We start from the raw sequence: 27,586 nt of genomic DNA on the forward strand, positions 1-27,586 counted from the left end.
CTTTTTTTACGTCAATCTATTTCTCTCTCTCTTTTTTTTTTCTTTGCGGGGACTCTCACTCTGTTGCTCATGCTGGCCTCGGGCTCATAATCCTTCTAACTCAGACCTCCAAACACTGGAGCATGGGTGGATGCCCCTAGACCTCCTGGACCTCCAAACACTGGAGTATAGGTGGATGCTTCTAGACCTCCTGGACCTCCAAACAGTGGAGTATGGATGGATGCTTCTAGACCTCCTAGAACTCCAAACAGTGGAGTATGGGTGGATGCCCCTACTCCTCCTAGGCCTCCAAACACTGGAGTATGGGTGGATGCCCCTACTCCTCCTAGGCCTCCAAACACTGGGGTATGAGTGGATGCCCCTAGACCTGGCCAAGATTCAGCTCTCTTTTTTTCCTGTCTGCTCACGTTCTTTTCTATAAGACCACAGGCTCTTTGGTGGGACTGTATCTTTCTTTGTTCATCTTTCCTTCTACAAGCATACCCCAGTACATATTAGACTTCACTGGGGGGATGGGCCATTCTCCTAGAATCGATCAGATTCAAGACAAGATTCACAGTAATGGAAGATTTCCTCCCATACACTCTAGAGCTGCCCTTTCCCCTGTTTCTGATTTTAGGGCCAGCATTCACCCAGCTGCCAGGCCAGATACCTAGATGTCCTTCAGGAACCCATTTTTATTTCCTCATCCTCTGTCCTTCATCTGGTTTCTACCATGTGAATAGTCTATTTCTTTATTGATCCCCCAGTCCTATCCCAAAGGTCTCTGCCTTACCATAGCTCTGATCCCTCTATCTGGTTTTGCCTAATGCCCTGCCCATCTGAAGATGTTGTTCCTGTAGTCGTGAGCTACAAATTAGCTACAGTACTGAGAGTCCTCCCAACACAGAAAAATAGGAAGAGAAACAGATTGACGGAGAGAGAGAGAGAGAGAGAGAGAGAGAGAGAGAGAGAGAGAGAGAGACTAAGTGATAGTAGGAAGGTCTGAGACAGTTTGGAAAGAAACTGCAAAAGCTATCAACAGGCTTCATCCAGACCCAGAGAACTCTCAGTCATATGCGTGGAACCAAATTCACTGCTCCTAGCACCCTCTCTGGCCAGCCTACAGGCCCTCCACAGTCCCTGCCATGCTATCTGAGGGGAGACATGGAAAGTTGTTGTTTTGCCTTTTCACTGCCTGGTCTCTCGGCTTCCTGCTCCACCTTTGTCGCCCCCCGCCATTCTGTCACCCCTGATCAACCCTTTGCTACAGACCCAGGCCTCAGGCCACAGTCATGAGAGCACGTTCCTCACATTCCAGCCTCCCCCAGTCCTCTCGACTTGGCCACACAGAGCCCTATTCATGGCCTGGCCCGCCTCCCTTCACACTGGGACCTCACCACCCCCAGGCCAAACCTCAGTTCTTTTGCCGCCACAGACGATGGTTACTGTGGAAAGCAAGCTCTCGTGGCCCCGTTAGAGCTCTAGGTTCACGCTCCCAAAGTTTTGCAGCTGGGAGGTGGGTGCATGAATTTGACAGGCCCTGTGGGGTGTGTGTGTGTGTGTGTGTGTGTGTGTGTGTGTGTGTGTGTGTGTGTTTGTGTGTTGTATACTATACTCAGTAAACTTGCTAGGGCTGGAATGGGTGCTCAATTGGGCCAAGCTCTCTCTGGATATGAGCGACTGAGACACAGGCTGGGTCCTTAGACAAGTTCACAGTTTAGTGTGGCAACAACTGGGTACATGGCAGATGGCATGTTGGTTGGGGTTGGACAGAAGCACACTTCTGTCATGGCTCCACTTTTTAACCCCATGCCAGTGTCCTGGCAACATGCACTGGTGTTCAAAATGTAATGTCTGCTGATGGTGGAAGATCTAGATCTCAGCAGAGGAGAGCTGGTTTTAAGAAGGACACTCTAGACTTCACCTTGCACCTTAGACTAGCCAAACCTCTGCTGGGCCTCCGGCTTGCTGCCTCCTATAATGATTGGGCCCTAGTAATTCTTCCCCTTCTGTACAACAGAAAGAGAAGGACAGTTCTAGTTGGCTGAGGGCAACAGAAGAAATACTTCTAAAAGGCTCTTGTAGAGCTCCTTCTGAGACAACCACTCCCTTTTTGCTTTTGAGACAGGGTTTCACGTTTCACGTAGCCCAGGCTGCTTTCAGACTTACTATGTAGCCAAGGATGACCTTCGATTCCAGATCCTCCAGCCTCTACCTCCTGAGTGCTGGAATTACAGGTGTGTGCCACCATATCTGGCTTTGTGTCACACTCTGGATGAAATCAAGAGCTTCATGCATTCTAGGCAAGCACCAGGAATCACCAGAAGACCCACCCTCCTGTCTTCTCGTTGAGACTGTAGTTGTCTCGTACGAGCCTGGAGATTATGGTTTCTCAGGAGAACTGAATGTCCATTCTTATCCTTAGGACTACTGTGACCTCCTGTTTAGTCACCCACTACCCAAAAGACTCCCTGACCTCAGGATCACCAATCATTCTATAAGTCATCTTCACAAATGCAGCCAGTAATTTCTGATGATTTGGCCATACACCCCTCCAGTTCTGTTATGGCTTCCTTCTTCCTCCACCCTAACCCCTCACCAGGCCATCAGAGCTGGCTCGAGCCCTGGCTCCCCACATTTTGACTCCTTTCCCTTAGTTCATCTCCAGTCTCCCTCTACAGTGTCGCCTTAGCAGGCTAACAGCCAAGTCATGGACGAGAGTCAGGGAGAAGCTGCAACCCCCAGGGGTTCCCTAGATAATCTCAGGAATGTCCTGTTCCAAAGATCTGACTTTCCCACCAGGCAACACAGATGATCCTTCCTGCCAAAACCTTGGGAATCTTTTTAGGAAGAGCAGAGCGGCCTTAGAGGGAGCAGGGACCAATACAGTGTTTCCAATGTGAGTGGAGCCTCTTCTCCAAGCCCTGAACTGTGATCAGAGGTGGGCTGAGAGACTTGGGGACATAAAGACTAGGACACTGCTTGAACAACTCACTCCCTGAAATCCAAGGTGATAACATCGGTGTTTCCCAGCATCCTTTTGCTTTCCCAAGATGCTGTCAAGCAATAGGCTCCCCCAAGTCAAGGGAAGAAGGGACTGGCAGGTCTAAGTTTCCCATATTTCCTAAGAGAGACAACTGAGGGCCCAAGACCATGAAGAGCAGTAAGTCTTCTAACTTCATATTAATTCATGCTTACTGATGACCTACTCTGTGGCAGCCTTTTTCACACGCCATTCCTACAATCAATTACGAAGTCAGACGCGTATCCCTCTCCATGTTGTAGATAAGGAAACTGAGGCACGGGGAAAAATAAAGAGACAGAAGCTCGGTGTTTTGCTTCTCCTTACATCACTGCCTCATCACATGCACTTTCTGCCCTCTGGGTCTCGGCAGGTGATCAGAGGGCAGAGGGAAGCTTAGAGAGGTTTGCCTGGGAACGTTCCCAGGGCCTCGACTCCATTCTCCAGGTACACACCTTCTTTCAGCGCATGGGAAGCCTCAGCCTCAGAGGCCACAGGCCCAGCTGTATGCTCCCTGGTGTCAGAGGCACAGGTGGCCACCGAACGGTTGGACAGAGAGATGGGGTTAAAGAATACCCTTCCCTACCCACCCGGGAAACCTCTGACTCCAAACCCCAGCTCAGGCCATCTGGCTGCTTCTCCTTGTTATTGTCACCAGTGATTTGGAAACATAAACCAAACCCTGGCTTCCATAGCTTCCTGGGTCTCCAGCTGTTCTTGGGCCCTAGGGGCTACTGGGAGGAACAGTCACCAATATAGGCGCTTTTCCCTGAGCCTGGGCTCCATTCCTTCCTCCCGAGGGAACTGGAGTGGAAATTGCTGACATTTTGAAAGCAGTATTTTATATTTCATTTGACCTTGAAGTTTGTGTGTGGGGGGGTATAAAACTCTGGTAATGAAAGTATCAGAGTAGGAAAGACTCAGTAACCAATCCAACCTTCAAGTTTGTAGGCAGAGAAACAGGGGCCTGGATTATATATGACCACCACAGACTTTGGAACTAAATTACCTGGATTGAAATGTCCAAGGTGGCCATTATGTGGTGACCCACATAATGACTGTGTCACTTTGGGTAAGTTTCCTAAAATTTCCAAGTTTCAGTCCAATGAAGATGATAGTGACGACAGTACTGTCTTACAGTGTAATAGTTATGCTACACTGAGTTAATATACAGGAAGGACTTGGAACAGTGTGGACCCTGCAGCGTGTACTTTATAAATTCTAGCCAGTAGTGGTCTGAGCCCTCTTTAGATTTTAGTCTATGGTCTTCCCCATCTCTTCCCCCAACAGTCCTTGTGTCAGGTGCAGACTTCATCCCACAGCCATACACGCTTGCCCACATTTTGGCACCAAAGAGCCCAAAGACAAAGTTGTGGATCAAATAGATAAAAGGATTAACAACATCCCTTCTCACTCTAAACAGTTGCTCTTTCTGACTGCATCATGAACATCCAAGTAGAACTTCCACAGGAAAGTTCCAAGGCCTCAGGCTAAGTGGCAGAGCACTTGTCTAGTCTATAAAAGGCCCTGGGTTCCATTTCCAACACTAACAAAACCTTAGCAACATCTTTCGTTCCCATTTATCAGCGTCTTCTCCACCCATCACCATTTGTTCCCAACTCCTATATCCGGGAGGGGGGAATGCCTGGATCTCTACCTCCTTCTCCTGCCTCCAGCTTTATTTCCCCTGGAATTTCCATGTTATTTTCATCAGTAGACCAGTCCTTTAGATCTGGATCCATGTTCCAGGCTCTTATTTACCAGTTCCTTGGCAATTCCATTAAGGAAGCAACTGGCCCCAAAAGGCTGATTGACTTAGATATGGCAGCTAGTCATTGCTTTCTTCCCTGCCCACTTGTCTCCCGGAAAGCTTTTCCGAGTACCCACAGTTCCTCTTGAACTCCTTATAGACCAATAAACTTTCCACCACCTATTTCTCGCTTCAGTCCATGGGCCCTTGACTCCAAACTGTGGGGCCTAAGTCAGCATCAGGGACTCACAACTAACCATGCAGGGACAACCCGCAGTATGGCTGTTCACAAAGGTCAAGAGTCAAAACCCACTACTCAGTTGATACAGTTGACTTGGCTGAAGACCTCTGCTCAGAGAGCCCAGGAAGTGAATCCTCTGTCTCTGAGAGAGAGCTTTGCCCTGCTCCTTTAAAGCAGTTTTCTCATGACCTGAGAGTCTATGTTATAATCTGATGGATACAATCATTGAGAGGTGACCCATACATACAACTTATATATACACATTTATGGAAACATACATACACTCACCAGAGACTGGTTTATTAACCGCTGGAATGCAGAGATGGGATCCAGAAACCCTTTCCTAGCTCTTAAAATTTGTATACATTTGTGTATACTCAAATTCTCCACATTCCCCTTGCCCCTCTCCCAAGCAGTACACAGTGCTTGTGATTGGTATCTGTTTGTAGAGATAAGGGCAAAGGAATGGAAAAAGCAGAGATGTCCTGCAAGATAGGAGTGGAAATACTGAATCATTGTCACACATACGCCCCATATCCTTCCAGGCCGATTCCCAGAAGAATGAGACGCTATGAGTTGGCATGGGGCAGAGAAAGCCTGGCTTATGAGCAAGCATATAGGAGAATGTATGTGTGTGCATGGGTGCAAGGCTGTGTGGTGAGCTGGAAAGCTTACTGCCACCAGAACGGGTGCCCAAACGGCCACAGAGAGCTGGTTGCTGGTCACCTATCCCAGGACTTGGAGGCTCAGGCAGGTAGATTGCCATGAATTCAAGGCCATCCTGGGGATATATAGTGAATTCAAGGGCAGCCTGGACGTCACAGTCAGACCTAATCTTTAAGGAACAAAAATAAACAGAAAACAAAAGAGCAGCCATTTAGAAGTCCATGTGTACTCGGGAGAGGAGAGAGAGCCTTTACAGAAGAGGGGGCTTGAGACTATGCACCTGGGTGAATTTGGGAGCGCCCTATGCACATATGCACTAAGTGCATGAATACAGTGTATGACTTCAGTATATGAATATAGTGACTGGGCCACGGCTTGCTGACCCATGTTGGACTACACCTGGCTGGTTAACTGCTGAGAGCCTTCCCAGTGTCCAAGAGACTTTTCTAGCCATGATTTCTTCAACTACTGCAGACTCCTTGTGGGTAGAAGACAGTTGTTATCACATGTAAACATATGTGCACAGTGCATGTATGGGTAGAATGTGGAAAGATACCCCCACCTAGAACTCTTGTAAAATTTTTTATCAGATATAAGCTACAATTAAATTTCATAACACAAGTAGGGAGAGTACAGTATATAAGAGAGACTACACTTGATCAGTCTGTGTCCTGACTCCACCCATGACCTCGGGCACATCACTCCTCTCCTGGCCCCAGTTTCCTCATGAGTAGTTTGGAAGGGGAAAATAGATGACTTCTAAGGGCCTTTCTATATCTGATACTATGCAATTGCACACTTACATTTTAAGAGGACGAAAGGGACCAGACAATAGGAAAATGTAACCGTCTCAAAGTCATCCAGAGGTGATGACAGAGACGGAGCTCCACCTCTCAGACTAGTGTCCTCTAGGCATTGGTGTGTTCTACTTAGCGGACAGAGGTCCCACACCCAGGCTTATTATGTACACAGCACCAAGCTAGGTGCTGGGAGGGAGCAAAAGGTCACATCAAAGAATCAAAGAAATGGTTAGCCCATCAGTATGGAGGTAGGGTCTTATGCATGCTGATTGTACAGAAAGGTGGCCATATCTACCTTCCTGGCCCTGCTGGCTCCAGGGGAGACACACTATAAACTGTATATTGGGCTCGTTTCACAACCAAATGCCTTCGCCTAGGCTGCTCCTAACCGAGAGAAACCCAAAACAATTCTAAGACTTGGACTGACTTCTTGTACCTCTGTAGTATCCTTTGCTTCTGAAATGCCAGCCTTCAGGTCCTAAATGAGTCAGTTCTGTCACTAGACTAAAGCAGGGTCAAAGTAGAGAGCTGAGGGTTAACAGTGACAAAGGATTGGACAAGATCTGGGACCCTAATCCTCACTCTCCAAACACAGAATAAATCCTGCCCTTTGCTTTGCTTGCTCTGAGCGCACTACTTGGAAATCTACTTTTAGCAGGACTAGCTCACTAAGTTTCTTTGCGCTGCCAACACTGTCAATATACTTCTTCAGGACTATAGGTTGTGGCTCAGAAAGGTCCTGTTTTAGGGTGCACAGTCAAAATGCATGCATGAAGGTTTGTGGTAGAACTTACACCCAGTTTGTCTACTTTCCCCCTCCTCCTCTTCTTCCTCCTTCTCCTCCTCTTCTTCTTCTTCCTCCTCATCTCTTCAGCCGATCAAAAGAAAGCCTCATGGAGTATGGAGTTATTGGGGCTTGGCTTCCCTATCAAGGCTACAAGAAGGCAGGACTAGATGATGGGCAGGGTCTGCCAGTTGCATGTGGCTCTACACAACCATGGATCACACCTTCGGGCAGCCTTTTCATAGCTGTGCAACTGTTCATGGGGAGGCCTGACTCTGAGAGGGTGGATTGCTCCGAACAGCAGCTTCCTCAGAGCAGGCTGACAGATCCAGAGCATCTGACCTTTGACTGGCGCTTTAAAGCAATAGTGTTGGAAAAGGGCACAGGAGGCTCAGGTTTAAGTGTGGATCTGGCAAGCTGCCTCTTGGACCTGTGATCTAATAATGTCTCACTTTGTATATGTAAAGATCACATATGACAACAGTGCTCCTGCATTCCCCGCCTCTGTGTATGTGTGCAAACATTCATACACATGCATGTACATGTGCATATATACACATGTAATCTTGTACTGTACTTAATTTTGTGGATACGCCTGGATCTATATATCTTCATACATGTGCTTGGAGGAGTATGTAGCTGTATGTGCGTGTTTCTACTTAGTGTTTTTCAACCTTCTTGACACGGAGACACTTTAGTATAGTTCCTCATGTGGTAATCCCCCAACCATAAAATTATTTTTATTTCTACTTCATAACTGTATTTTTGCTACCACTATGAATTATAATGTGAATATTGGTGTTTTCTGGTGGTCTGAGGTGACTCCCTTTAATACAGTTTCTCATGTTGTGGTAACCCCCCAACCATAAAATTATTTTCATTGCTACTTCATAATGTAATTTTGCTACTGTTATGAATTGTAATGTGACTCTCGGTGTTTTTTGATGGTCTGAGGTGACCCCTGTGAAAGGGCCATTCGACCCCGAAGGGGTTGCGACCCATAGTTTGAGAACTGCTGATCTATATACTTGTGTACGTCTATGTGTATATGACTGAATGTGCACAAATGCACATATACATGCTGTGTTCATGGGCATATGCATGCATGGAATCATATATGCTTCTTGCATCTGTGCTGGAAACTTCTGACCTTCTCTTTTCATTTCTGTAGTCTAGTACTTTCGAAAAGCCTGTCATGAATCAGGGGTGTTTGCTGAGAACCTTGGACTTCTGAATACAAAGGGCTATGCAGTCAAGTGAAGCACCTAGCATAGTTCACTGATGGGATAGCAGATGGGCCCTCTCAGGCTTCAAACCCCAAAGTCACCTTAAATTCAACTTTCCTTTTTATTTATTATTCTACACAACTCTTCAGCCTCGCGACCATTGCCGCAATTTCCTTCCTAACCCTTCTCTCCACTGGGACCCTTCCATGTCACCCTTGCCTGCTGGGACTGCTGGAGTGCTTCTTCTAAACCCATCCATTTAATTAGATGTCTACATTATTAAAAATCAGCTCCCCAGGCCCTAAAAATACAAGCCCTCAACTTCTGGATTTCATGGATAAGAGTAATGACTTTAAAACATATAGGGAAACAGTGTCACAATATTTAATTTTGCTGAAAACAGACAATAAAACTCTTCTCAATCGTATTTTGTAAAAAGAAATATCATTTGGATGGGCAGTGGCGGTTCACACCTTTAATCCCAGCACTCGGGAGGCAGAGGCAGGCAGATCTCTGTGAATTCGAGGCCAACTTGATCTACAGAGTGAGTTCCAGGACAGGCTCCAAAACTACATGGAGAAACCCTGTCTTGAAATGTCCAAAAAGAAAAAGAAATATTATTTGAACCATAACCCCATTAGAAAGACTCAATAATTTCCAAAGAAAGACTACTTCATTGAGTTGAATTCATATATATTTACAAAAACTGCATTTTTGCTTTTCCCCAATTCTATCACAGAGAGGCAAAGTTCTCACTAGAGCACCCCTCCCCAGTAAAAGAAGACCATGGGCCCCACATCAATTTCAAAGTTTTTGAGGAGTAACCCCATTTCCTATTCTCTTTGCAGCTCGCTTCCAACTCTTCAGTTGATCCACACCATGAATTCTTCCCCTCCTCTCAGCCCGCCGCTACCACCAGCACCAGTACCACAAGCGTCAGCACCAGCACCCAGCACTAGCACCAGCACCACCAGTACTAGCACCAGCACCAGTACCACCAGCACCAGCACCATCACCATCAGCTCATGCACCAACTTCCAGACCCTCCTACCTCTGCCAATTATTGCTCATGCATTCCCTGTCAGGAACGCCTGGGATTCCCTGTCCCTCTGTGTGGAGCGACAGGACAGACGTATCTCTTCCTCCCACCTTCAGACTCAATCCAGATGTGACCTCCTGTGAAATCTTTCCCAGTCCCTCTGGGTGGACCGGAGTTTCCTTCTTTCCTAAGAGCCCCAGCAAGTCTTCCATCCTATCTTAGAGTAAGGCTAGTTGCTCAAAAGTCTTGCCAGCAGATTGTACTTTGAGGAGCCATATTATATCAAGGAAAACACAGACTTTAGAGTGCAGACCCCAACGCTGCCAGCCATAGCTGAGTACTGGTGTCTCACTTCGCCACTTACAGTGTCTCTTCTACAACTATCAAAGAGGGAAGGTACTGAATAGTGAGGAAGATCACCCAGGTCCGGTACATGCAGATTCTAAATGCACGTTAGTGCCTTGGTACTTGAAAAGAAATCTTGCATTCTGCATTCCCATGGATTCCGCTGTGCGCCTGCATTTCCCGTGACCAAGCTAGTGTAGGCCTTCAGCAGACATGTAGTGCCTGCCTACCTGTCTGCCTGCCTGCCTGCCTGCCTATGTAGTATGTGCTTGACCCGCAATGACAGCTTGATGAACATCTGTCATGGTTCTCATTTCCTTTTGAAGAATACAAGCCACACCCTTTTGGCTCCGTGTAGCTCCCTGGTACCTGGGGCACAACAGATACTTGCTACATGTTGATGGATTTCAACATTAATAATAACACACGCCATTACTCGTGTGACTGCCACATGCCAGGCATTATGCTAGAAATGTCACACCTTAGTCCTTCGTGCTTGCAAGTATTTGCTATGTGACCAGGAGCAGCAGGCCCTTACTGTCCAAAGCTGGTTTAGCTATCTTAATTTTTAAAGCTGGGAGAGTGAAGTTCAAAGAGCTCATGTATCTTATCTCTGTGGCGGGCTTGGGAAGAGACAACCTGGAGACAAATTTTCTGGAAAAAAAAAAAAAGAGCCACCTCGCTTACTCGTTTCCATAGGAAAGAAGTCGAAGTTCAGAGACTCAGTTAAGTGACAAGGGGTGAGGGTTGAATCTAAGCCTCTCCGTCTCCAAGAGCCTTAGCCAGTCTCAGAAGCTAACCAGGCCTTCCCAGTTACCGTGCAATGGGCTCAGCTGCCTGCTTCTCCCATGAACTGGGGCCCTAGCTGGGCTGTAGCTGAGCAAACACTTACCTTGACTTTCCTGAAGCAAGCCCAGAACACATCCAGCAGAGGCATGGTGGGGTGAGCGAAGCTTCAGGGGGCTCAGCAGGACTCTGCTGGGCCTGAACCCTCTATCTAGGAGGAAAGCAAAAAGAGCCCCGGGGCTCTGTGAGAGCCAGCCCTATCCCTGTGCTCCATCAGCGGTGCTGTGAGGGGAGACGCAGACAGCAGCAGCCTGCTCAGCTCAACAGCTCAACGGCAGGCCCCTTCGGGAGAGTGAAGGGAGGAAAAGGCTGGAAAGAGGGAAGGAGGGAGGGAGAGAGGCTGGCTAAGGAGGAGGGACCAGGAGGCGGGTCACTGATTCAAACTCCGCACAGTTAGCCAGTTGGCTGGGCCGAGCAGCGGACACTGATTGAAATTCCCTGACTATCACAGTTCCCCAGCCTGGGTTTCCAGACTGTCTACTGGCTTACATGCTCATCCTGTCACCTGTACGTTGGTACACTGGCCAGCTTGCCTCCTCGCCTACCAAGTAACACACAAGCTATCCCTGGCGGTTCCAGGCACAGCCAAGACCACAAGCGAGCTGCAGAGAGTGCCGGGAAAGGACTGAGGAGCAACTCCTGCCCAGGGACCTGTGAAGGCGTGAAGGCAGGCGGTGGAAAGGGAAAGTCTGTGGCTTTGGACACCCTTCAGACAGGAGCTCTGGCCCTGCATCAGGGTGGTCCTTCTCCAGCCCTGTTCTAAAGCCAGCAATCTTGCCTCCGTCTGGCACCTTGTAGAGGTCATTGCCTTCTGGATCTCAGTGTTCTTGACTGTACAGTGAAAGGCAGGGTTAGGCCTTTCATTCTCTGCTATGACTCCTGTTACGGAGTGAGGTACAAGGCAAGACTGGAAAAAAACCCTATTGTGGACAATTACATCTCTCAGAATTCCTGAACTGCCCCTTGGGAGTCCACAGAAAGTCAGACCACACCCCCTAGGCAGAAAAGGCTGTTTCATCCATCCCCCTGCCTCAGGGCAGAACAGCTCTCTCCTACCTCACATAGGCTGCATGTGTATGTTTTAATGAACAGCTTCTGAGAGAAGATGACGTCCCTCCTTAATCTGCAGCCATGCCAAGAGCCCTTCAAGTCCCCAAATCTAAACTTGAGCCTTCTGGATGTTATGAAGTCAGTTCTAACAGCAGTAACGGAGCAGTGGGTAGTTCTGGAGGCTTTCTGGGCAGGAAGCCATTTAGAAACAGTGATCCTTCCGCACAGCACCCACCCTTCCCCAGACCTCAGAAGGCAGGGTGCCATGGCTGCTGTCCAGAGTCCCCTGGGGACCCTGTGGCACAGAGCCAGGCTTGGGTCTCTGGGGGAAGGGCATGTCACCATGAGGCCCAGAATAACTTACTCTCAGTGGCCTCACTTCCCCTTCAGAGGCCAAATTGGTCCGGCAGAGGGCCAAGTCCTAGGACCCTGAAAGGCCCCATGCCTGCTTTGTGCATGCCTCTGTCTGCCTTTGAGGACTTTATCAGTGGTTTTTGTCCTGAAGTTTATTCAGAGAGTCTGCTCCTAGATATGCTTACAACTTACCTGTGCCCCTTGGTTTCCCCGTTGATGTACCGAGGAGTTTGGGGAACTCTTCTCCCCCGCCTTTCCCCAGCTCTAGTCTCAGAAGTAGCTTAGATAGAGATCTGCTGGGCCAGGTCAGAAAGATAACAACAGCTAAGACGAGTGGCTCCTTCCCAGCCACGTTCAGCTGAGTGCAGCCTTAAAGGGAGAAGCTCCACTGCATGGCACAGCAAGCCAAGGCACAGAGAAAGCACCTCTTTGAATATGGGCCTTCTGTTCCTCCAACTAGAAGCCTGAGCAAGGACAACTAGGCAGCAACTGCCATAGGCTAGGGAGTGCGGCTGCTCTCGATGATGGCCGTAGTCCCTTGCTCCCCGGAGTTTATCTCTGCCTTTAGATTCAGCCCCTGGGAGAAGTACAAGCTCTGTGGCTTTGGTGTTCATTCAGCAAGCAGTAAGGCACAGCATTCCACACTGGCCTTAGAAAGCCACAGGCTTCCGTTTCAACCCTGACCTTCCACATGAGTGTAACCTTGAAGTGACCAAGTCCATGGGCTCCAGAAGTAGACCTGCCCAGATTCCAACCCAGCTCTGTTACTCGCTAACTGGGTGGCCCTAGGCCTGCTGCTGTCTTGGTTTTCCCATCTGTGCCACAAAAGATAATAAGAACGCCTATTTATTTTGTCGGGGAGTTAAACCGAAGGAGTTACAGGACTTAGAACTACGACTAGCATAATTGAAGTTCTCAACACACGTTATTTGCTATCAGTGAAGAAGCCACTGCCTTGAAGCCTGGCAGACTTACATCTTGAATCTGTCTCTTAACACTGTGCCTTTATCAGAGCCCCACCCCTCCTCTAAGCCTGACTGTGGCTTCACACTTGTGCTGTTAGGAGCTAATGAGATAACGTGTTTGGGTTCCACTGAACATTCTTTAAATGCTAGTCCTTTCCTCCTTTTCCTGTCCTAGATGCTCCTGATTCCTTGGCCCTGAAAGGGCAGTGGCAGCCTTGATTTAGCATCATCCTTTTGTGAGTTCAAACCTAACCCCAGCTACTTTGGGTTTAGAAGGGACCCTCGGGTTCCCCGGCTAAGCTAGGAGCCTAGAAATTTCGACCCATCTCCCAGGGCAGTTGTCATTATGAACAAGGGAGCAAGCGGGCCTGATGTGAAGGTGTGGGGGGGTCTCCATTCACACAAGTTCCCAGTTCTTCTGCCCCCTCCATACATATGAGGGCTCTTAGTCCAGGGGAGTTCCATTACCTGGCATGAAGACCTGCTATGATGGGTAAGTGGAATAGGCAGTCAGCCTTCTTTCTTAGGGTGAGGGATGTGGGGATTGTAACAGAGAAGGCAGAAGGGGAGCACCTGGAAAGCTCTTCCCCAGCCTCCAGGGAGGCTGCTTCACCAACGCGCATCTGGGGACTGAGCTCTACAATTCTGCATATGGACTTTGCTGTGAAAGTGTGTCTCCTAGTAACATCAGAAGCGGCACCAGTAAAAACTCGCCCTTGAATGCCCCAACATGAGCTGAGCAAGGAACATATGAACAAACAGACTAAGCTACATGGGGAAAGCCCATGAAACCTCAACACTACACAAAGAACTACAGGCGACTGAGTAAAACTGGGAGCAGAAGAGGTGGTTGTCCCCAGGGAAGGCATACCAATTAGTGCTGGGTGCTAGTGGTCAGCCCTAAAAACGTGCATATAACTAACTTTATATGGACACACCAGAATTTATTTGGGAATATATATATATATATATATATATACACAAATACACATATATATGCATGTAATAACAATTAATGAAAAGAGAGACCATAAATTTAAAGGAGAGCAAGAAGGTGTAGGGAGGAAAAGTTTTGAGGGAGGAAAGGGAATAGAGAAATGTTGAAATTAAAACATAATCTCAAAACAGAAAAAAAAAGAAAAAAGGGTATTTTTAAAGAAAATGGTCCATGGTCCAGGGATTCTTGAACCATGCTCAGAAACACTGTTGGGGACTGCGGCCCTTAGACTCTGAATTTTCTATGAATCCTTGCCTGCCAGAGTAAACAGTTTGCTTTCCTATGCTTGCAGCTGCTCTGAGCACGAGACCCTCATGAGTTCCTGATGGTAGCAGAGTGGTTTCTGGTGGGCTTGCAGCTGGAAAATCCCGAGAGCTAGGGCACGATCATTAGTCAAGGAGAGCCCTATATAAGCTGCCCTGGAACACAACAAAAGGGGACATTCTTGTTTCAAAGATCTCTCTCTCTCTCTCTCTCTCTCTCTCTCTCTCTCTCTCTCTCTCTCTCTCCCTTCCTCCCTCCCTCCCCCCCCCCTCTCTGTGTGTGCCCGCACGCACGTGTGTTTCAATCTCCAGCCCCTTGCCCGACTTGCGAATCATCCCATGGTGTACAGGCGGAACGGTACAAAACACTGCATAAGAAGATCCAAATTAAACCACATCTGAGCTAGAATTCTTTCAGAGAACCCAGTTTGAAAGCCCTCATTGTGCAAAATGGGAACACGAGGCCTGAACAAGGAAAGGGGTCACCCAGTTGCACACAGCAGGCCAGTGGCAGGGCTCAGGTTTGGCTGGATCTAGGTCTCCTGCTGCCTAGGAAAGTTGTTTTCCTACTGCTTTTTAATGGAATAAATATTTGAATTCTAAGGGTGATTGCCATGGAGAGTCCTACATTCTGCTGACAGGAAGACTTGGGTACCAGCAACTGTAAGTGATGCAGTCGTTACAGCTTTCTAAATCATCCAAAGACGGAGCACAGGCTTCAGCGTAATACAGCTCCTGGTCACTAGATGTGCACATGAAAACATCGTTCCAACAAACCTCCCGGGTTTCCCCTCAGCCTCCATGGCCTAAAAGATGGGCTGGTAAAAGATAGTTAACACACAGTTCAGACAGGGAGCTCACGGGAGAGCAGAATCAGTTACTTTTCCAGCGTGAGCCAGGAAGGTGGCAGGCAGAAAGAAAGGAAAACTGGAGCTATGGCAAGACTCAGGACGTAAAAGCACTTGTTGCTGAGAGTAACAACCTGGCTTCTACCCCTGGGACTCACGGCGTGGAAGGAGGGAACCGATTCCTGCAGGCTGTCTTCTGATCTGAGCCAGTGCGGTGACACTGACCTTGCCCCCACAACTACACATGCAAATAAATAACTGCAATACAATTTTTGAAGGAAAGAATGAAATTCACACTTCATTAAAGCTTCTATGTATTTATCTATTTACTCCCTTTTATTATCTAGTAATTCACTCCACAAATATTTATTTGATATCTACTACGTATTAGACAAGGTATATATGAAAGAAGAAACTTTCGAAAGGTTGGGTTTTCTTTGCTGACCATTGCTGGAAGAATAGAAGTGCACAAGCGCTCCTAGGAGACAAACCTCTGCGCTATAATCTCCAAGCAGCAGTTCGCCTCTCTGGAAAGAAGCTGTGATAGCTGTGCTCTTATAGACAGGGGTTTGCAGGCAGGAATTTCTCCTGAGAAAACAGCTTTCTAGTGGAACAGATTCAGTGGAAAGCTGCTCAAACTGGCATCCAGCACATTCTACCAACAGATCACATGATCTTATATCCAGACCTTTTGCTTTTAGTCATGTATTCACCTATGAATTAATCTGGTAGAACTTGGTGTTCTGTAATACCTTCCCCTCGAAGATACAGAGATGATGATTTGGGCTGCGCGAGCTGTTCCTTGAAAGATGTACACAAGTCATAGTCCAGAGTTACCATTCCATCCAAGTCTGGCTGGGGCAGTCAGTGGATTTACTGGGCTTACTTATGGGAGCATGGATGAAGGGTTAGTAACAAGACTGTGGGTGTGTAAAATAGCCATATCACTAAATTATCCCTCAGCATAGATGGTGACTTCCTCATAGGTGCATAGAGGGAGTCCTACTTCGGTTAATGTTCCACTCCTTACATCCATTAGCACCCCATGAGGCCACAAGCAAGGGAGCATGTTTTAGTTACTCTTCTATTGCCATGCCAAGACACCGTAATCAAGACAGTTTATAAGAGAAAGTGTCTAACTGACCTTACAGTTGCAGAAGATTAGAGTCCATGGTAGCAGAGCAAGGGTGTGGTGCGAGGAACAGCTGAGAGCTCGCATCTTGATCCGCAATAGAAGGCATAGAAATGCAGAGGGACTAGCACAGGTCTTTTGAGAGCTCAAGGCCCACTGCTAGTGCATACCTCCTCCAACACGGCTGCCTTCCTAATCCTCCCCAAAGAGTTCTACCAAGTGGAGACCAAGTATTCAAGCACATGAGCCTATGGGGAACGTTCTCATACAACCGCCGCATTCCAGCCCCTGGCACTCATAGGCTAGGAGCTGTATCATAGTGCAAAATACATGTACTTCAACTTTGAAAGTCCCCGTAGTTTTTCAGCCTCACAGCGCTTTAAAAGTCCAGAGTCGCTTCTGAGACTCGAAACAATCTCTTCAGTGTAATTGCCTGTAAAATCAAAAAGGAAGTTACATACTTGCAATATACAAATGTCACAAGACATACATTGCCTTTTCAGAAGTGATTTAGTCCATTTCTTTTTAATTCAGTCTCAGGAAAGCTCTTAAGACAAAGGCAGAAGGCAGCCAGATCCCTTGTCCAAATATCACAGGAGTGGCCTCTAGCTCAGATGTTGTTAAAGTCCTTGCTTCCCTCTGCAGTCACTTGAGCTGGGCCTCCACAGAGTTCTCAGCACTACTGACTCTCAGCGTCCTACTAGGATGGCCTGTTAAGCTCTGGTTTCCATATTTAACTGCTTTTCTAGTCCAGAGTCCCCCCATCTTCCACACTTGTTCAAAAAGCCCGCAAGGCTGTGTTTGTCCCAGCAATAGTCTAGTGCATGGTGCTGTTTCCATTCGGGCCATCAGAATTTCACAGAGGTCGGGAAGAGTTACCAGAGGAGTGGCAGGACTCTCTCTACTTCCTCAACCAAGTCTGGCCCTGTTAGTGATCTCCTTTGAGTAATCACAGCTACTATTACAGAAAACTGCACCTGATCAAAACACAGAGAACAACTGATCACGGGCTGTCCAACCCCAACTAACACATCCACACATAGTCCCCTGTACCTAAGGCTCAGGGAACAGTGTGGGGGAGGGGCCAGAAGATTATAAAAAAAAAAAAGCAAGAAGACCTCGATACGTGCTGTGATCTGTCCTTATAGGACAGGAACACTGCGCCAATGAAATCTCAACAATGTTGTCACCTAAGCAAAACATGAACAGTGGCAACATCAGTTGACATAGCAATGTGACTGGGAGAAATTTCATAAGGCCCAAACCCTAGATGAACAGCTACAGGTAATGAATTCTGAGACAAGGTGAACCAGTGTTCCTCAGGGATGAGCCCCCTAAGTGAATAGCCAATACCAACTGGTCAGTCCTAAAATCATAGACATACGTTAAATGACCTCAGCAGGTTGTGCTTAGATAAGCACAGAAGTAATTATTGTGAATAAATTTTTGTAATTAAAAATACATATAAAGTATAGAAGTTTATGTGAATATGCTTATACACTAGCGTGTAATTGCAGATGTGCATATTAAAAGAAGGAAAAACTGTACAGGAAAGTTTGTTTCTAAAACTTTGGATGTAATTGGATATTAACACATTAAATCAAGTAAATCAGACTTAGAAAAACAAACAAACCAAGAGTGTATAGCGACTGTAATCCCATAGGACAGTGTTTCACAACAATTTGTAACAATATTCAGTGTTTATTGAGCGCTTCATAAATACAGCACAATCTGTTCATTCACTTGCTGGTGGACACTTGAGCGGTTTTTTTCTTTGCAACTTTTACTACTAAAATGGGTATTACATATATTCTTCTAAGAGCCTGTTATGAACATGATTTTATTACTCATTAATAAGTACCTAAAAGTAGAACTGCTGTATCACAGATGGAATAAAAATATGTTTACCATTAGAAACTGGAGGTGACAAGTCTTATCCACTGTCACAGACAAATTGCAGGCTGAGGTACACATCTGAATCCAGAGCCCATGCTTTTACACTTTACTCTCTGCTCACATGGAGCCCCTGCCCTAGCACGGGGCTGTCTTGTGTTCCACAGCAGAGTTAAGTCAAGTAGACAAAGAGCTTTGACCTAAATTGGAACCCAAGAAGATGGAAGTGGAGGGGTGGGAAGGTGTTACCAGGGCCTAGGTGAAGGTCTATTCAAGAGATTTAAAAGACTTAAGGGAAGAGATGATGTTAGGGTTGAAAGATGGGTAGAACTGGGAAAAATAATAAGGATTCCAGACAGAGCGAACAGCATTTTTAATGATCTAAAGGGAGGAAGGTAGTAATTCTATATGAGAATCTTTACTCGGGTGGCCTGTGGCATACGGTGCAGAGAGTGAGTGTATCGAACAAATAAAACTATAGGATTCTCAGTCAAATCGGAGCTCTAGAAAGGCAACAGTGTGTCTGAAACTCAGTTTAATAATTTTCCTACATTTTCTACATTTTCCCAAGGGTACATAAATGGTATGATAAACAGAACGGTTAGTTCAGAAGCAGACCATAGTAGGCCTCCAATGTCAGGTAAAGCAGGAGCCAATTTGACCTGCAAAGCGTGCTTCCCTGAGCCTCAGGTTTTCCTCATCCATAAGTATGAGAACACTGGGTTATATCAGTGCTTCCTGAATGTGGTAAATATTTCTTTAAAAAATATACGATGGGTTATTGTGGTGGTAATTCAGAAGACATGTCTATGAAGAGAAATTCACCACTGGAGGCCCAGTTCATGAGGTTTCAGAAGGGGATGAGTCAGGTCCAAAAGAAGCTGTAATTATTTTGAATTTAATTTTATTTATCATCATCATGCATACAAGGTGTGTATGGTCTGTGTGCATGTGTGACACAGACTGTGTGTGTGGAAGTTACAGGACACCTTCTGGGAGTTGGTTCTCTCCCTCTACTGTGAGTTGTTGGGGTTCAACTCAGGTTGCCAACCTTACATGACAAATACTTTTTTTATTTTGTTGTTACTGTTTTCAAAGAAATTTATTTATTTATTTTACATTTTGGCCACAGTTTCCCCTCCCTTCTAGGTTTCCAGCACCCCCCCCCATCCCTCCTCTCTTCCCTGCCCCCTCCAATCCACTTCTTCTCTGTTTCTCTTTAGAAAAGGGCAGGTCTTCCAGGAGTATCAACAAAACATGGCATAGCAAGTTGTAGTAAGACTAAGCATCTCCCCGTGTATTAAGACTGGGCAAGGTGACCCAGTATAAGGAGTAGGGTCCCAAAAGCCTGTAAAAGAGTTGGAGATAGCCCCTGTTCCCATGTTAGGAGTTCCACAAGAGGAGCAAGCTACACAACTGTAACATATATGCAGGGAGTCTAGGTCAACCCCATGCAGGCTCCCTGGTTATCGATTCAGTCTCTATGAACCCCTGTAAGTTCAGGTTAGTTGATTCTGTGGATTTTCTTGTGATGTCCTTGACCCCTCTGGCTTCTACAATCCTTCCTCCCTCTATTCACAGGATTCCCTGAGCTGGGCCCAATGTTTGACTTTGAGTCTGCATCTGTTTCCATCAGTTGCCTCTCTGATGACAATTGGGGTAGTTACCAATTTATGAGTATTGCAGAATATCAGAATTTCACTTTCAGGAGGTCCCATTTATTAATTGTCGATTTCAGTGTCTGTGCTAGTGGTGCTGTATTCAGGAAGTAGTCTCCTGTGCCAATGCATTCAAGGCTACTTCCTATTTTCTATTCTATCAGCTCCAGTATAACTGAGTTTATGTTGAGATCATTGATCCACTTGGACTTGAGTTTTGTGGAGGGTGATAGATGTGAATCTATTTGCATTCTTTCAATGCTGACATCCATTTATGCCAGCACTATTTGTTGAAGATGCTTTTTTCTTCCATTGTATATTTTTGGTTTCTTTGTCAAAAATCAGGTGTTCATGGGTGTGTGAATTTACATCAGAGGCTTCGATTCTATTCCATTGATCCATGTGTCTGTTTTTATGCCAAAACCAAGTTGTTTTCATTACTAAAGCTGCATAGTAAAGCTTGAAGTCAGGGATGATGATACCTCCAGAAGTTCCTTTATTGTACAGATTGCTTTAGTTATCCTGTTTTTTTTCCCATGTGAAGTTGAGTATTGTTTTTTTTTTTAGGTCTGTGAAGAATTGTGTTGGATTTTGATGGTCATTACACTCAATCTGTAGATTGCTTTTTGGTAAGATTTGACATTTTATGTTAATCTTACTGATCCATGAGCATGGGAGATCTTTCAACTTTCTGATATCTTCAATTTCTTTCTTCAAAGATTTGAAGCTCTTGCCATACAGGTCTTTCACTTGCTTGGTTAGAATTACAACATGATATTTTGTATTATTTGAGGCTACTGGAAAGGGTATTGATTCTCGGATTTCTTTCTCAGGCCATTTATCCTTTGTGTATAGGAGGCTTGGTGAATTTGTAGTGAATTTTTTAAAGTTAATCTTGTATTTAGCACTTGACTAAATGTGTTTATCAGCTGTAGGAGTTCACTGGTGGTGTTTTGGGGATAACTTATGTCTACTATCTTCTGTGAATAATGTTACTTTACTTCTTCCTTCCCAATTTCTATCCCCTTGGTCTCTTTTAGGTATCTTATTGCTCTAGCTAGAACTTTCTAAATACTGGATAGAGAGAATGGACGACAATGTCTTGTTCTTATTTTTTTTTTGTTTTTGAAATTGCTTTGAGATTCTCTTCATTTAGTTTGATGTTGGATGTTGGCTTTCTGTATATTACTTTTATTATGTTTAGGTATGTCCCTTGTATCCCTGATCTCTCCAAGGCTTTTATCATGAAGGGTGTTGGATTTATGACAAGAATTTTTATCCACTAGGCCTCTCACTGGCCCCAAAGTAGCTGTAACTGTTAAAGAAATTAGCACTATTAAAGAGGAGCCTTAAACCTGGAGACTTGAGTTCAAATCTTCAGAACTTATACAACAGTAGGTGGAGAGAGCCAACATTGTCATTTGACCTCCACATGCATGCTGTGAGAGAGAGGGGGAGAGAGAGAGAGAGAGATAGAGATAGAGAGAGAGAGAGAGAGAGAGAGAGAGAGAGAGAGAGAGAGAGAGAGAGAATAACAAGAAAGAGAAAGCCGAACTACGCACAGGGACTAAGCATAGGAAAGGTGTCCTGGGTGGGGATTCATGGGACCTTTATCTTATAAAATTCAAATTCATTCGAAAGGAGAGTCTCAACTGGGTATTTCACTACAGTGGTTCCCTGATTTAAATAAAAAATACAAGCTGAGCATAGTGTCTCACACATTTAATTACAACACTCTGCGTGCAGAGGTAGATATGAGTTTGAGGTCAACTTCATCTACCCAGTGAATTCCAGGCCAATCAGAGCTATATAGTAAAAACCTTTATGGAAAAAAAAACTAGAAAAATGTTTTCCCTTTCTGGAAAAAGAAAGTAGAGAAATGTTTCTGCAACAATTAACAACTAAGGAGGTTAGGCTGCATCTCAAGCTGGCAACGGAATTTGGCAGCACCATCCATATGTACTGGTTTTATAGACATGAAAGATGAAAGAACAAGGGCATCTCGAAGGCTTGTGCCAAGGTTCTAGAAGTTTACTGGAGCTCAGCAATGTGAGTCAGGGTCAGATTCCCTGTATTGCATGTATATTACATGAAGCTGTGAATGCTAAATCTAAGTTCAAACAGAGACCCCAAGAAGTCGGTGATATCAGAACCATGGAATGTTCATTGAAAAAAAATTGGAGGCAGAGTAAGGCTGGCCCAAGAATGAAGCTAAATGTGCTTCAGGCAGCAGAGATGGAAAGACAAGGCTACTCAAACCCTTTGGAATCCAGATGATTTCATCACAAGATCCAGATGCTGGACATAGAGATGTAGGATTTGGTGTTGCCCTTGTGGATTTCTCTTGCTTTGGCCCAATTTTTCCTTGCTATGCCCACTTCATTCCTCTTTCAAACTGGGGGTGTTTCTTCTGTGCTGTTGTACATGGGAACCACGTAGCTTGTTTTTTTTGTGCTGTCAGTACTAACAGTTAAGAAATGGCTTTGAATCTTAGATGAGACTTAGACTTTTAAAGAGGATTGGAACTTTTAAAGACTATAGGATGAAGATGGACACTTAAAAGAAATCCCACACTGGGTTAGAATTGAGTATAATAGAGGGTTATTTATTTAGGGGTAGACTCACAGATTACAGTACTCTGCTCAAACAGGGAATAGCAACCTAATCCAGCAGCCAGAAGAGAGGCCAGATGTGAACTTTACATCAGCATATATAGTATAAGAGGCCATGCCCAAATGGGTGGGTAACTTAAAGGCTACTGGCTGTAAGAATTCCTACAGCTCATTTATAAATGTAATGTATAATTAAGAAATATAGGTTAATAGGGAATCATCTATAATAGTCAAGCTTGTAGTTAGGTTTTCTAGATATATAGAGATATATTTCAGTTAGATATGTATTCTTCAAATCTTTCAAAGACCTGTGGAATATGGCATTTAAATGTTTTAGGAACTTAGGTCTTTTCATGACAATGAGACATATCTGCTCCTGGAAGCACCAATTACTTCAAGAAGAAGATGGGCAACAAAGAGTCTCCTTGTGGAGTTGGTTAATCATTTGGGCAAGAAACTGCTCTTGCCTGGACTGCCTCATGGTATGCTGTAAAAACTGGACATGCAGAACCCACAGAGAAATGACTGCTGAACTTGTCTAAAGGTGAGATGATCCTTTGGGATTCCTGCTACATGAAAGTGTCTGCCAGACACATCCAGGACACAGAAAAAAAGTGACCGACAAACAGCCAATATGGGTGGAACTGTCTTTGAAATTTCCTACTTTGTGGAAAAGTCTGCTGCATACTATGGGTCTATAGGCTGAGGATGGATGTCCCAATGGTACAGAAGAACTTTGAGTGACTGTCCAGGCAGCAAGATGTCTCTGTCATTTCCAGAGTTTTGGAAGTTGCTTACAATGCACTTCCTGTTTACTTAGGTAATATCATGTCCTTCTGGAGTCTTTGATGAAGTTGAAGAGTAGATAGTAATAATATAGCCTTCCTTGGTTATGATAAAAGATAAAGTAGATATAAATATTGTAACTATAATTCTTGCTTGGTATTGGTTTTATTATATGTAATTTTACTAATGTTAAATTAAAATCTTCCTTTTTATTTAGACAGAAAAGGGGAAGTAATGTGGGATTTCCCTCTGTATGCTGTGATTACCATTGGTGAATAAAGAAACTGCTTTGAGACTGTAGCAGAGCAGAACAGAGCAGAGCAGAACAGAGGTAGGCAGGGAAAACTAAACTGAATGCTGGGAGGAAGAAGGCGGCAGAGTCAGAGAGAAGCCATGTAGCCCTGCTGGAGCCAGACAGAACTTTACCCGGTAAACCACTGCCACATGGTGATACACAGATTAATACAGATGGGTTAAATTAATATGTAAGAGTTAGCCAATAAGAAGCTAGAGCTAATAGGCAAAGCAGTGATTTAAATAATATAGTTTCTGTGTGATTATTTTGGCACTGAGCAGTCAGGAATGAACAAGCGGCCTCCCTACAACAATAGGGACTTTTAAAGTTGAACTGATTATATTTTTCATTATGAGACGGGTAAGAATCTACAGAGAAAAGGGGTGGAAAGTTATGAATTACAAGTGATGTGCTTGGGTGTCAGGTTGTGATAGTTAATATTGTCAACCTGATAGGCTCTAGAATTACAGAAGAGATAAGCTTCTGCACATGTTTGTGAGGGCTTTTCTGAATTAGATTGAGGAGAAAAGCCCACTGTAAATGTGGGCAGTAACATCCCACGGGCTGGGGTCATAAACTGAATAAAATAAAGCAAACTACAGTGTAAGCATTACTTCTCCCTCTTTGCTTACTAACTGTGTATGCAATGGGGTCAGCCATCTCCTTGTCCTCTTGTCATACCTTCCCTGCCACAATGGAATTTATCTCCTAGAACCATAAGCCAAGATAAACCTTTCCCGCACTGAAGTTGTTTTTGTTAAGTATCCTCTTGGAGAAAGAAAAGTAACTAATACAGGTGCCTAAGCTACTTCCAACATATGCTTAATGAGAACCTTACGGAGTATACCTTGACTCTGGTGATTCTGATGAACAGGTGCATTTACAGATAGCCAGCTGAGCCCAAGACACCTTCTAGTTCAGTTGTATTTTGTGATTGACTCAAGGTAGACTACAACTTTATGCAGTTAAGTCTGTGAATCCCTTTTGACCCCCGAATTTACTCATAAGCAAGACTCAAACATTTTCACCAATGTCTGGAAGCTCCCTTTTACTTATCCCCCAGATTTCCAGAGACCACCATGTTAAATGCTCCAAGCATTGGCAGCTGGGAAGCAGCCAATAATTTCCTTCCTGAAGAATGTCCCTTTCCTTGGAAGAAATTTCTTCCTACCCAAGGGAGAGGACCTATGGATGGTTGGGAGATGGGATAGAGACTGAAATCCTGTATGTCATTGGAGCATCAAGACTAAGGACTAGGGTAGGCCTGAGCATGATCTCTAGAAAAGAGATGAGACTCCTTAAAAAAGTAGAATTCCTGTCTTTGGAAATTCTGGTCTTCACATAAAATGAGCAACAACAAGACTTCCCATCTTAGGAACACAGGGGTCCTGCCCACTGCTAGAGTTGGCTGCTGACCATTAATACATCTGCTCAGCACTTCCTAGCCCCAGCAGCTCTTTTCTCAGCTGTGAGAGAGTTCAGTGTATTGAAAGGTAGAGGCAGAGCAGGAGATAGAAGGTCCACAAAGATCAAGTTTATCTGTGTTTCTTTGCTAGGCCCAGAAGCCCCTGCCTTAAACCAACCTATTCTGTCACTCCAGGAAGCTTTCAGCTCCATCCCCAAACATGAGAGCTCTTCAAGGATACAACTATCTCAGCGGAGTCTCAGCTAAGGTTGAGTGGAGAGAGGGCAGCAGTGATTGAGTGCCTTGAAGGGATAGATGTTAGGCATCTCACAGAATCAAGTCCAGCCCAGGAATCCTGCCTCTAAGTGAGTGACACAAACCAGCTTTTATGGCTGACTCAGATCCTGCCACAATGGAAATAAGGCTCCCTAGAGACTTGGGCTTCTGAGAACAAGCCCCACGTTCAGAACTGTGTCTTTCAGTGCTGGACTAGAAGACCTAGGATAAGGCACTCTTAGGTGTTTGTAACTTGATTGCCCCATCTACCAATGATGCATGGAGTTGGGAGAAGTAAAATATCTGGGTTATGCAGACGAATAAAAACATAACCAAAATAATAGTGAAAAGGATGGTTTCAAAAAACCCTGATAACAATAAAGAGAGAATAAAATGATAAATTGTACCAAAACAGCTACAGCTGTGGCTAATATACATTGAGCACTTACAATGCGCCAGACATTGCTGTAGATTTTATGGGCTGCCTCATTTATCCCTCACACAAATCTTGTGGATCTGTAGGGATGAGAATCTTGAGGAGGTTCCAAGAGCTTTGTCCAAATCCATACGGTTGCTAAGTAGTAGGCCCAGGCTTCTAATCCTGGTCGGCTGGCTCCTGAGTCCACATAAGCAGCCTTCATGCTCAACTGCCTTCTGCGAGCAAGTTCTTTAAAAAGAGAAATGTAAGACAATCTCTTTGTAGTTCTTCTTTTGAAAGGTCCTATTCAGATCATTTGCCACTTTTTTATAAAACTGCATGACTCACAGACTTTTGTTTTGAAGGTTTTGAGTTCTTTATATATCCTGGCTATCAGTGATATTATCAGACAGAGTTGGCAAATATTTTCCACATTCTTGTCTCTTTTTGCTCTGTTGATTGCTTATTTTGCTTTTCTGCTTTCAATGTTGGCAAGAAGTGCAAAAAGGGAATTCATATATTGGTAGTGAAGATTAAATTAGTATTGTCATTATGGAAAACTGTATCAAGAGTCCTCAAAAATAGAGATGGGGAGATTGTTCAATGGGTAAAGTGTTTTCTTTTCAAGCATGAGGCCTGAGTTTGAATCCCCAGCACACACACAAATACCCCAAATTCCAGCAGTGGGAGGTGGAAGCAAGAGGATCCCAGAGCTGCACTGGCTGGCAGTTCTAGCCTATCAGTGAGTTCCAGGCCCAGTGAGAGACCCTGTCTCAGAAATAAGGCAGACACCAATAGAAGACAGCAACATCAACCTCTGACCCCCACAGAAACACACACACACACACACACAGACACACACACAGACAAGTGTATATCACACACGCACACACACACACAGAGAGAAATGTATAACACACACACAAAGGTATACACATACACATATAGAGACAAGTGTATATGACACATGCACAGAGAGAGAGAGTGAGTGAGAGAGAGAGAGAGAGAGAGAGAGAGAGAGAGAGAGAGGTATAACACACACACACACACACACATACATTAAATCTACCACGCCTGGAAAGATAGTTCATTAATTAAGAATGTGTAGTAGCTTGAGAGAGAAATGTCCCCCTAATTTCAGGTATTTGACCACCTGGTCCCCAGTTGGTGGCACTGTTTAGGGAGGTCATGGAGTCTTTGGGAGGTGAGGGCTTGTTGGAGGAAGCATGGCACTGGCAGCTGGGTGCTTACAGTCTCACATACCCCATTCCTGCTGCTTTCTGCTTCCTCCTTGGGTTTGAAGATGGGAGCCCCCAGCTTCCAGTTCTCGCAGTCATGCTTGTCTCTTGAAGCTGTGCTTCCCTGCCGTGACGGACTCTTAACCCTAAGGATCTACAAGCACAAATAGACTCTTTCTTCCATAAGTCACTTTTGGTCATGGTGCGGTTATCACACCAATAGAAAAGCAACTAAAACAAACTATCCAGTTCAGTTCCAAGCACCCATGCTGGGCCTCTGAGAAATCCTGTAACACCAGCTCTAGGAGATCCAACATCCTCTTCTAACCTCCATGGCTGCCAGTACACATGAGCACACACACACACACACACAAGCATGCACTCACAAACATACATATATTCACATAAACAAACATAAAAGAAATCTTTTTTTAAAAAAAAAAACCTGCCAAATGATCCAGAGATGCAATTACTGAAGAACTATCCAAAGGAAACAAAACTAGTCTATCAAATAGATGTTTGCACTTTCGTGTTCATTGTAGCACTATACGCAACAGTAGAAAATGGGAGTAATCTAACTGCCGATCAAATGATTCACGAATAAAGAAAATGTAGTATACAATAGAATACTATTCATCCAATAAAAGACTACAATTTTGTCATTTGCAGCAAAATGGGAAATACACAAGGTATGA

At 45.0% G+C, this 27,586-nt stretch overlaps 1 protein-coding gene across 2 annotated transcripts in view; it reads right to left on the reverse strand.

Annotated features, from left to right (window-relative positions):
• Window positions 1-10,968, reverse strand: part of Stard8 (StAR related lipid transfer domain containing 8) — a 77,136-nt gene extending 66,168 nt beyond the window's left edge. The window contains exon 1 of one of the 2 annotated variants that reach the window (XM_085684939.2): window positions 10,748-10,968. Coding sequence is in view for 1 of the 2 variants with exons in the window: in XM_048417827.3 (XP_048273784.3) it covers window positions 10,748-10,792 (45 nt within the window). In the remaining variant the exon portion in view is untranslated. The remainder of the gene's footprint in view (window positions 1-10,747) is intronic. The other variant, XM_048417827.3, reaches the window with a different exon arrangement.
• Between the last annotated feature and the right edge of the window lie 16,618 nt (window positions 10,969-27,586).

This window comes from Myodes glareolus, chromosome X (assembly GCF_982192425.1).
Source record: "Myodes glareolus chromosome X, mMyoGla1.1, whole genome shotgun sequence".
NCBI lineage: Eukaryota > Metazoa > Chordata > Mammalia > Rodentia > Cricetidae > Myodes > Myodes glareolus.